Source organism: Varroa jacobsoni, unplaced genomic scaffold (assembly GCF_002532875.2).
Source record: "Varroa jacobsoni isolate VJ856 unplaced genomic scaffold, vjacob_1.0 contig01549, whole genome shotgun sequence".
In the NCBI taxonomy this organism is placed as follows: Eukaryota; Metazoa; Arthropoda; class Arachnida; order Mesostigmata; family Varroidae; genus Varroa; species Varroa jacobsoni.
The window spans coordinates 1-12102 of record NW_019214654.1 but is presented as its reverse complement, the minus strand read 5'-3'; the positions used below and the strand labels follow the sequence as shown (position 1 = coordinate 12102).

General features: G+C 38.3%; 1 protein-coding gene across 1 annotated transcript; it reads left to right on the top strand.

Moving 5' to 3' along the window:
• Positions 1-1871: 1871 nt before the first annotated feature.
• Positions 1872-4262, top strand: LOC111272084 (cytochrome P450 3A14). Its single transcript, XM_022853288.1, has 3 exons — positions 1872-3349; positions 3520-3694; positions 3959-4262. Exons 1-3 carry the CDS (start codon positions 2131-2133, stop codon positions 4113-4115), a joined length of 1551 nt encoding a protein of 516 aa, XP_022709023.1. The 5' UTR covers positions 1872-2130; the 3' UTR covers positions 4116-4262.
• Positions 4263-12102: the final 7840 nt, after the last annotated feature.

The following is a 12102-nucleotide window of genomic DNA, read 5'->3' as shown; positions in this document are numbered from 1 at the left end:
TCCAGAAGTAAAGCTCAAACAATTTGTTTATCGTAACTTGAACTGCATACCAATTATTTGAACTTCATGCGAAAGTTTGGAAACCCATTTAAAAGGATTTTTAAAAGGCTAAGTTAATTTTTTTAGTCGCTCACAGCTTTTATATCACCAGAGACATCATCGTCGATTTCGAAAATCCCTGACCCCTTATTTAGGAAAAGCATGTACAGTCGGTACATCGTTGTCGACAATCAGAAAGCTAATTCGACTGTGGACGAATTTTAAGAGTGCCTTAAGGAGGCTACCGCAGGTGGAAAGCCGCCCTTTGATATCTACAAGATTTTCCAGGCCTTTGTAAGCGGTGTAATTTTGCCATATCGCTATGGGTGTTAAATACGGCGTGCTTTGCGATCTTTCAGCTTATTAGCGCAAAGATGAAGAGCAGCTTTTCAGTCAACTATAGCTTAATCTAATGGCGCTGCTGTCATTTCCGTGGCGCTTCTGGCTGCTTCCATCGGCGCATCATTTGGCTTAGCTTCTACTGATTGCGAACTTTGTAAGTCCGACCATGACTAATTGCTCCGAAGTTATACAGCTGAGGCATGTTAACCCAAAAAAGAAACACGATCATCTTCTGCAGTTATTGATAGATGCCAATTATGAGGAAACTGATGTGAACAAGTTTACAATAAATGACGAAGCTCAGCAAGAGAAAGATCGGAAATCTATCTAATTTCTGACTGCAAAGGCCGGAGCCGCACGGACAGATGACGTGACTCTGCACAAAGTTTACATAGTTCTTGTCACTGTTTAGAAAACAACGTCAAACATAATACACTGATTCCAATCCGTTCTGTGCTGACGGGAAACCGTCGAATTCAAATCAATCTGCGGAACTTCAGGAAAATCTTATGTATCCTAATAGGGTCGACCTTGGGATCCTTCCTGATATAGATATTATCATCAAAGAGGTTTATTAAGTTAGCTCTGGAGAATTTCAGTTAACGAATACCACGTTTTCGTTAATGAATAAGTCCATCCTTTCGGTTCTTTAACTTGTCGTTGTCTAATAGTCAGTCTTTAGCGCATCACTTGACATGGAATGCTTTCAGTCCGGGGCTAAAATAAATGAAATACTATATCAAGTTAATTATTGTGCTATCCTTCTTATACGGGTATGTTATTATCTGGTTATGTATCGTACAAGGATTACTGCCGTTGTATAGACATATGTTTTGTGTTTAACATCATTGCTATATAAAGTAATGCAAAATTGTAACATTTACCTACAGCAACTTGAATTACGGTTAATTGAGTAAGTAAATTAAAAAAAAAGTAAAAGTAATTAATTGAGTAAGAAAATGCATGAAGTGAACTAAGTAAGAGCCTTTCTCCAGTCGTAAAAATACATAGTAAAATAATTGATCGGAATGGACGAGATCTCGATATTTTCGTGCAAACTGCTGTAATTTCCCATAGCAACTTAACGGTCTTCTAAGGTACCAGTAAAATAGAGTCTTTCCGCTAATGATGGTGGCGACCCATATAACAAATGTAGATGAAAAAAAAAAAGCAAAAACTAGCAGAATACATTTGAAAAGCCAAGTATTTTCATTAGATACGTATAAGCTTCACCTGCTCAAATTCAAAAGGCGGCCTCATTAATTGAAATAGTTAGTCACTATGTTCAGTGCAATAAAAGCTTCTTTAAATTATTGCAAAAAGCACGCATCAACTCGTTCAGTAACCTTGAAAACGTGACATTTCACTTGCTTGTGTTATACAGCCTTCTTAGCGTTCTCCTGCTTTCACTCCCGTTGCCTCTTACAACCTCTTTTTAAGACTATAATATAATCTTTTACCTTGCCTTGTTTAGCAGCAGATGGAATTCCGAATCTGGACTAGTAAGTACCTCATGTACTCAAGTGATAACGGAAAATAGGAGGCGAAGTTTAAGGAGGAGTAAGAAAAGATGACTGTTAGCCAAGAAACAGCAGCTTGTGTGTACTGGCTTCCCAATAGTGTCGCCAACAGTAAGCAGCGTAGCGGTGGCTTTATAACATATAACAGGGTGTCCACTCTGTCGCAGACAGTCGAAAAGCGAGCACAGACTAACACGGCACAGCGCATTTCGAACTAGTTACCACCATTATGACGATTTACCTGATTGCAATTTTATTCGTCCTGCTTTGTCTGTGGGTCCGTAGACGAAGAGAGCATTTCCGACTATTTGCAAAAAGAAACATACCGGGCCCCAAACCGAATTTTTTATTCGGTAACGGACTTGAAATCTACCGCAAGGGTCAGCTGGCATGTTATCGTGAGTGGTACGAGAAATATGGTGAAGTATTTGGTTTCTTTAACGGCGCGATACCCGTCTTAGCCATATGTAATAAGGAAATTATTAAGTTGATTCAAACAAAAAAATTTACTTCGTTCACGGATCGTGGCAAAATTATGGGCCCAAATCCACGTAATAAAACATTGATTGAACTTAACGGACAGGAATGGAAGCATGCGCGGTCCGCCTTGACGCCGTCGTTTACAATAAGTAAACTGAAAACTGTTACTAATGGTGTTTCCGAAATTGTGGACGAATTTCAAGAGCTCCTGGAAAAAGCTGCCGCAAATGGACAACCCATTGATATCTACAGAGCTTTCCAAACCTTGACTCTTGATACAATCTGTCGAACAGCTCTAGGTGTTAATTATGGGGTGCTTAAAAATCCTGATCATCCAGTACTACTTCGGATTAATGGTCTTTTCGAAATGAACTATAGCATAGTCCTAGGGGTCCTATTGTCATTTCCTTACCTGTTCTGGCTTGTTCCATGGGCGCGCTTGTTTATTGAACTTCTATTTAACAAGGTCGATCGATTCTCAAACCCCAACATAGCACTTATGGCCGACTGTGCAAAGGTGATACAATCAAGACGTCAGAATTTAAACGAGAAGCCGAATGATCTTCTGCAGCTACTGATCGATGCACAGTACCAGGAGGCTGCCGTAGATAAACATACAATGGACGACGATGCAGACAAGACAGGGAAACTTCGATCGGCTTCGTCTCATACTGTCAAGACTGGATTTAGCGATAACATAATAGTACAAAATGCCTGGCTAGTAATGATTGCAGGATATGGAACTACGTCAAGTACGTTAGCGTCACTCAGCCATGTGCTCATGCGAAATCCTGAGGTACAGAACAAGATGCGAGTGGAACTTCAACAAAATATTAAGGATGATATCAATTTTGAGGCACTGCAGAAACTTCCCTATATGGAGGCCGTCATCAAAGAAACTCTTAGGATGTATTCGCCGGTATACCGTATTACCAGATTAGCGCTTCACGATGTCAAATTGCCAAATGGTTTGTTTTATGACTTATTTTCAGTATACTTCATTTGACAAGAATGCTTCATTTATTAAGCACCTGTTAGCCGATTCATTATCTATCTTGCCAATTATGATAAATGCTGTGTGTATCTTCTTTATGGAAAAACTAATATTGACAAGATTTTTATTTTGCTAAAAACGTAGGGCTGAGTATAAAGAAGGGCGATTTGCTAGTGTTTCCGGCGGATACGGTACATTATAGAGAAGACTACTTCAAAAATCCCCACGAATTCCGACCCGAACGATTCTTAAATAATGAAGTTGACCCTGCGGCATATCAACCCTTCGGAAACGGACCCCGCAACTGTCTCGGAATGAGGTAATGTATAAAGCTTTCAACATGATCAGAAACCTCCAGTAGCCTATATGTATACTAAGAGCACCTATTTTCGACACATGCACCATTCATCCGCAAAGTGAAAAATATATACAGCACATATTTTGATGTGGTGTTTATGTTTCAATCCTTTAGCCAGGGACACATTTCCTCTTTTGTCAAGAACCTCGTTGACTTAACACGCCTAGCTACAGGTAGGCTTTTCACAAGTTTTAGACATACTTATTTCATAAATATTTCTTACAGGTTTGCTCAACTGGAAATCAAACTTACCCTAGCCAAGTTGCTACTTCGCTATCGACTCCAGCCTGTGCCACAGACGCCAGCTAAACTCCCTTTTCAGACATTTGGTGTGGTCCAGAAACCGGCAGGCAAAATACTTACCCAAGTTGTAAAACTTTAATTAACGCCAACACTTCCTCGTAAAATAGATCGTGCAAATTCAAATGATACTTTCATGCTGTAAGATGTTAAAGCAGTTTAAGCTGATTTTTAGCATGTTAAGAGATGTTGGTATATAAAAATAAATCTGTATCTACCTCAAGCTCTACACATTTGGCATTTTTTCACAAATGGATTTACAAGGCCTTATATTTCATAAAGAGTGTTGCATATAAAATTTTCAAGAAAGTGTTAATTTTGCCTTGTTAACAAATTCATTTAAACTATGCATTAAGTGTGCGTTATCAAATGTGTGCGTTGCTGTGTTTTTATTCTGTAGATAATCCTCATTTAGCAAGTACCTTACTAGCTGCACAGATACTAAGTAAGGTCTACCGGAGAAGATGTTGGTAAAAGCGTAAATATCTTGGTGATCTAATTAAAACTGTTTATGTTGAGTAACTTTCATAGTTAATTTGGGCCAACTTATTAGTTTCATTTCATTTAAGAGGGTCCCGCAAAAAAACAGTCCGCGTCCGGTAAAATTTTGCATGTTTTACTTCAGGGCTATTTGAAATAGTAGTATGATATGTCTAGATAAACTTTATCCGAATTCTATATTAACATCATAGGAAATTCGTATGTATAGTTGGTACAGTCAAAACGGTTAGTAATGGTATTAGCAAAGGCGCTTCGTCGAATGTCAACGTTTGAATTGATGTGGTTCGCAAGCCTCCTTCAAATCAGGATGCGTAACGGGCTGGGTGCAGCAAATGGGAGTAACGGTAATTGATTGACAATAACTTCATGGATAGGGTAGACTGAATATGAAATGCGGATGCTTTGTATACCATAGCGCAATCGTGCAATGTCGGCAAGCGGCCAGGGGTTTGTCGCACTGAGCGACAAATTTGATTGAACTACCTTTGCGCTGTTTGGCCAAAAACCTGTCCCGTGATAAATTAGTGGCTAACACATTTGCCTGCTAATCTTAGAGGCATGTTAAAGTCTGGATTTTGGACAAAACTGAAAATAGAGGTACACAAAATCACCGCGTATATCTTTCTCAAAACGTGAAACAACTTACTAAAAAGAAGTTTCAACCAAACTCTGACTTGTTTGGGTTAGAAAAAATAGCAATATATAAGTTTTGTTACACCTATTTTTCGTAAACTGGTAGCATTTTGTGGCTGCAAATTTCATTTTATAAATCTTAATGCAATTGCAATTATCGAAATGGTTTAGAAATTCAGATTGTTTAAAGATGGTTCGCTTTTCTTTTGTATTGATGCCTATCTCTAAGGCGGTGCTTAAGGGAGTGTTTGATCGGAATGTATTGATAGAATTTACCGAAAAGTTGTTGACGTTTACCGATTATTCACTTTCTTTTGCAAACTGCCATAGAGGACATATTGGAGATCTCACCTGTTTCCCGCAGCATTTAAAGCCCGGGGATTTTGCACATACAAATAGCCAGCAGTCTGAAACAATATCTAATGGTCTCAATACCAAATACTAACTGTTGTACGCATTTTTACATCACTTGCCTAATCAGTACAATGGGCTGAGTTTCATAATTTAGGCGTAGCAAAGCTTGACACTGACTGATGGGGGCACCACTGTTTTTTGCACCCAAAGCCCTTTAATGGGTAAGCTTCGTTAATGATCTGGCTTTTGCGAGACCTCTGACCTTTGGCAAAACTTCTGAGCAACAATGATATGCCACATCCTTAGTAAGCTGACAGGCGATGCTTAATTAGCAAGCGTTTTTTAATCATGGTAAGTATTCAATGTGTACTATAATAATGCAGTGTGAGTCAGCGCTGCGAATAAGTTTCAGCGCCTATTATCTTGAGCCAAGTTATGCCTTTATAGGGTAAATATCACTCGACTTGGTCCCTAAATAAGAACGGACGGAGCGGACTAAGGTGACACAAAACTACTTTGAACCTCTGTTCTCCTATTGAAATAAATATATATATAATACTCAGATGCATGGCAGCAAGTAAAAATATTATGTAAATAGACTAGTTAATACCATCTCAAATTTAGCATTTCAATGAAGCTTAAAAAGCACACTGAATTTGTTTGGTTTATAATGAAATCTATTTTTTTTTTACCGTTAAACAAAGAACATGACTTTCAGCAAATAGTTTTTTCCTGTGTAGGCGCTCATTTTTCAGTTATAACATGTATTAGTATGATACATTATAGTTAGCGGTCCTGTTAAGTTTTACGACTTTTATACGTTGTCTGTGATAGGTTTCCCAGCCGGTCCGAAAAAAACTACAAGAGCAAGATATTACGTTCTGCCTGCAATATTAGCCTATGAACTCTTATTTTAACAGCGGGATTGAGAAAGCTGTTTGCAACGGCCTAAATATTTCTTGGCACATTGTCCTAAGAATGAGCTCTGCTATCGGTATCGAATAAAAAAAATCACTATCAGTACAACAAAAACACCAGTTCGCTGATAACGCCTTTTACGTACTGATATTAGGTCCCGAGCGAGGTAACAGTGACGTTGCGATACGGCAACTTTATAACCCAATACGGAGTTCACCATCTCGCAGCTATAGATAATCAATATTCAAATGCAAATTACGTGAATACCAAATAAATTCAGGTACAAAAGTCATTAGTAGAAAAAAATGTAGCGGAAAATTATTTTTTTCGAATCATACATTCAGTCAAGTGAATAGAACTGATCACTTTAACCTTACTCAAGGGGTCCTCAACAGAAACAATCAGCGATTTTGATATGGCTCATGCAATAACATGGGCGCAAATTCTGCACTTCCTTGTCCATAAGCAGATTCCCTGTCACCCTTTCCGCTTAATTGAGAATGTATTTAATAGCCAATTTTGGGCGTACCTCGTTTGACATATAATGCAAATGCCTAGTATAAAACACTTGTCGGCTAATTCGTTGCCTATGAGAGCGCCACGCATGCATCGTTTACGAATGGTGAATACTTACAGGTTTTTTTATTTGTTAGAAGTACAAAACTAAGCGCATAAGAGAGCGATTTGCCGATGTTTCTTACATACATTGTATACCATAGAAGGGACTACTTCGAGGCGTCTGACGAAATCCGAGCAGACGATATTTGACCGATGGTGAGGTTGAACTTCCCACGTATTTGTATTGCAACTCGTAACTGGATTGGAATGAGGTAACACGTAATACCTCAAGCGCTATCACATAAAAATCTTCAACAAAATATATACTGTCTTTTTATGTTAGCAATACAATATTGCTACATTACTCACCGAAAAAATGGATTTCAACTTTCCAGACACGTTTTCGTTTTTCAAAAATATTTGAAGTTGATTTAAACAGGTTGTAAACATATGCCTATTTAAAAAGCTTAGGTGCTACTGACTCGAGTCTGCTCTTTAGTGAGTAGTACAAATCACTCTGCTTAGTTTCAGGAACCTTTATGTTTAGAGTTTTACGTTCGGTATCGCCGCTAGGCATTCCGTCAGACAGCTGGCTGGATTCCAGCACAAAACGAAGTCTGCTTACACCCGAGTTCGAACGTAGACCACAGCCTCTTTCAAATTGTACCAATCCGACTAGCGGTGACCTTTTTGTACAGAGGCAAATAGCACTTTCGTTTTTGCCTTTGTAAACGGCGTCGTAAATGTCGGAATAAATTGTTATTTACCTGTGATTCCGTAGCATTTCATACATTCGATTTTTCTATAAAATATACAAAATATAAAATATGTCTGTTTTAATACGGTCGCCAAAAAACTTAGATTCATCTAGAAGACGAAACTGTTTCGTGTCTGTAAGATGTAAAAAATGGTGGGACGTCACCAAGGCTTGAGAATTTTTTTAATTAAAACCATTTTGTAAATTAAATAGTGACGTATTTTGTATTTAACAAAGACAAATATTTGGTGTGTCTAGGTCGGAAATGATTCAATTTCTTAGACGTCAGCAAATTTTGTGATTGTTCTCTAGCTTTTTTTTGATAACAAATCATTACGCATTTTTTACGTTTTCTCTGAAAATGAATTAGGAGAGGTCGTTTTTACAAAAATCACCTCCAAAAAAAAAAAAATTAACCGCCTTTCTATCCACACTCGGTGATAATTCGCTCAAGAAACGACTCGAAAGCAACTAAAAACGCATTCTCGCCTCATTTTTATAGACCCGATCCGATACTTCTAGTGAGGTTTTCACAATTGCGCAATGGTGAAATGATATATAATGCATGCGTAGATATCTGTTGATTAATGGCAAGAATAAAGTGGTACTCTACATAAGAAGAACGTTTTTGGCATATTGGTATTTTATTTTCTTGTAAAAGACATAGCTAGCCAAAATATTCACTCGCTGCAATTTTTCTATTGACAGACATTTTCGCTTGAAAGATTATTCAAAATTTCCTTGGAACAGATTTCAGTTTTACTCACACATGAGCGAAGTCAAGCCCTCCATAAGCTTTCGACTATTTCCACGTCGAGGTATCCATTCTAGGTATAAATACATATTCATTCGTCACACGAAGGCAGCACCTTCAAGAAACATCATATCAAATTTTCAGCCTAAGAACAGATTTTGGTACAGGACCATATGCAGTAATTATGTTCGGCTTCTTGAAAGCTTCTGAGTAGTATCAAAGACGACTTCGATAAAAACATTCGGTTGCCACTTGGTCAAAAGACAATCTCAGGAGAGGATGGTCTATCTTAGCCAACATTTTTAATCGATCGCCTAAAAAAAGCAAAAATGCTAAATTAGCACCTCGATAAAAACCATACCCATCATATCTTCTATGGGAAAAGGAAACAACCTCTGAAAAAATATTCGCCCAGTCAAATATGTACTGCATTGGTTCACGTTTTACTATAAAAACCGAAGAAAGATCGCCAACGCTCATAATTTGAAGTTCGAAAAAAAAGCTTTTCAATATAAACTTCTCATAAATCCTCAGCGGGTATCGAACAAAATGTCAAAAAAGGGCAACGCGCCTAAATAAGTTTTACTTTCTATGATAAAAAGTAGCTACCCAAAAGAAAATATTCATCCGACCATATATATATATATATATCGAGATGATTTACATTCATCAATTATTTTGCAAATTATTATTACGTTCTTCTAAGGGAAAAAGGGAACTTCCTCCAGGACAAAATTACTCGCATACGTTAATGTTGCATAAATTATCAACCGCATAGGAAAATCATTACTTTAAAAAATATTGAAGATTTCTCCTCGAATTCAACGTTGCGCCTATTCGTAGAGCTCAAAAAACAAACTTTGCATTCTGAGAAATTCTATTGCAAAAACGGATAGATTTGCTCCCGTTATAGTAACACTCTATGAAACAGGAAAGATATGAACCGCATTTGATGAGTTTTTACTGAATAGAAAACACCACACTTTCTTTCCTGTGACATTAAGTTCTTTCGTCATTGTTCAGGCTCAATACGAGCGAGATGTTGAGGTGCAGTGTTAAGTTGTAGTCCTTTGTTAAAGGTTATAACTAACTTAACCTATAAGAGCCTTAAGAAATCCAACGGACGTCGTTAAGGATAATCGCATGGCTACAGCCTTTCTTTTCGGCCAATTCCCTGATCTTCTTCACAACTGTCCTTATCAAGCTCAGACGATCGGCCAGAGCTAAGGTTATTTTCTAGGCAGCGGATACCATTTTGTACAAAAAGGATACCATTTTGTATCGAAAATGCGCTGTTTTCCAGCCGGAATACCTTTGAATATTTTCAACTCAAAATTGTACCTGTACGACGATACCGTTACAATACACTGATAGAGTATAAAGAACGCTTTCAAAGCGGAAGTAAGTCCTAGATTACACTTTCTTTTAAACTTCCAACCCGGTATAATGGACGAACCTCTGTGCCTACTTTGCCGTAGGTGTTACGCCGAGCCTGCACTAATAGTAATCCCCTTGCAGTTATGCTCTTCTACCGTTTGCAGTTCCTTCATGAGCCTATATCAGTATTAATGCTCGTGACACAATGCTCTGATTAGAGACGTACTGCATTTTCAGAGTAATTGCAGCTAACTGCAATTACTCTGAAATCCTAGTTGTTATTTCCCAATTTACAATATCTGTATTCTCTTAGTGAAGTCAGTCTATGAGCAACCCGTTTTCCTATTGAAGGGTCTTCTGTTTAACTGATCCAACAGCCCAGCTATCACAAAGAAGTTATTTTTCTATGCTTATCGTATATACGAATTTTGCATGATCGAACGAATCCATTATATAGAGACAATTCTAAAGACATCCGGTGATGGTTCCTTAGAGATGGTGTTGCATTGACCCTTTTATCTCATGGCAACTGTCCAGTTAAAATGCATGCCCTTGATTCATCTAATTTGTTACTGTTATAATGCTGAAATATAATTTATGCAATAATCATATTTAGTTTGCATGTTCCAGTAATGATTGGTAACTCTGGTGGAATGATATCCTAGTAAGATCGTGAGTTTATTGCAATTATGCCGTGAACGCGCCTATAGCTACTGCGTTGTGAACTCAACTTTGAATTTGTTAATATGGAACTAGGCACGTCCTTATCTACTTTAATTGAAGCTGAATGTACCTGTAACCTCGACGCCCAATACTCCTGATAGGCACAAAATCCAATAGCCTCTTTTATAGTATAGTTCGAAGATAACCCTTTATACAGCACAAATTGAACGCACTTTTTCAGCAAACGTTTTCCAAAAAAATTTCCGGACCCGGAGTCCGAAGCTTTCGACTGTGCATACGGTGCCAGTCTTTGATTCTGCATAGCCGTTATCCCACTGAAACGCGACTAATTTCATGCCTTGTTGCATGTACGACCCCGTCTACCCATCTCAATGAATTCTGTTCACGCGCCGTCGTATCCCATATTTCCATTCAAATGTTTGAGAAGAAAAGCCCTGCAGCTACATTCCAGCTATTTCGTCAGTCTGGGGTAATGCTGGATTCGTGTTATTGGTATTACCCTCAGCATGAGATGTCAATTAAGAAGGGATCCATCGCAGTTTATCTGAGCTATACAGTGTCCGCGAGGTATGATCGTATCCAGTGATTGTAGCGGATTAAGATTACGCTCTACGGTGAAAACAAACCCTTTCCTCTAGCGAGTAGAATCACCTGTCGGATCGCTTGATCTTCTGCGCTGCTCTTCCCAAAGGGGAACCATGAAATCGAATCTATCAACATTAAGGGGACAGATACTTTATACCGAAAACTCTTAGTAGCCAGCGAAGAAAAGTAGATAGATATACCCCCACGAACTAAACAGATCGCGAATTATAACAAAAACATTACACACTAGTTTTTATTACTTAACGTAAACAAGTCAACAATCAAAATATGAAACAGAAATACGTTCGAAAGGAAATACATCTGCACATCCCGGCGCTTGATCTTCATTGATACTAAATCTGCATATAGTTTCTCCCTGCACGGAAGTCTTTTGCAAGAGCTTCCTGTAAAATCATCGAAAAAGCGCAATGGATTTGCGTATTCCTTCAGCTGCGCTTTAATCGATCGATTATATACTGTGCAAAAACGTACAGCATAAGGGTCGTGAGAAGGATCGTCATACAATGGAGGCAAGCCACCAGCTGCAGAAACTGCTCTGCGTACCTGCCCCAAAAAGCAATTCAAAATCAACATCTTGGGTTACTTGCAGGTCCTAATATCATTTTGAACGAATCAATATAAAATGTCGCATAGAAATCCAGATATGCTTTGCACATATCGTGATGATAACCATTTAGATAATTTAGCTAGACAAATTGAAACGTCAGCATGGGTAAATTATTCTTTGACGTGCATTATACGACAGCCTACTCACGCAGCAGCAGTCACACTAAGCTACGTTTTTTTCAGTCGGAGGGTAAAAATGTTTTCTTATTCAGATGGCTAGAGGGATATGATGCCTTCTGGTCACGAAACGTCGTTTCAAGGGAAAACGACCTGCCCAGTAGTAATTCCATTTCTCCAAACAGTTGTGGCAAGAAACTACCA

What these genes read in the sequence shown, in the direction of transcription:
- LOC111272084 (XM_022853288.1), top strand. Translation starts at nt 2,131, where the DNA reads ATGACGATTTACCTGATTGCAATTTTATTCGTCCTGCTTTGTCTGTGG. An exon ending in CGATGTCAAATTGCCAAATG is followed by an intron (nt 3,350 to 3,519) that starts GTTTGTTTTATG and finishes CTAAAAACGTAG; the next exon opens with GGCTGAGTATAAAGAAGGGC. An exon ending in CGCAACTGTCTCGGAATGAG is followed by an intron (nt 3,695 to 3,958) that starts GTAATGTATAAA and finishes TATTTCTTACAG; the next exon opens with GTTTGCTCAACTGGAAATCA.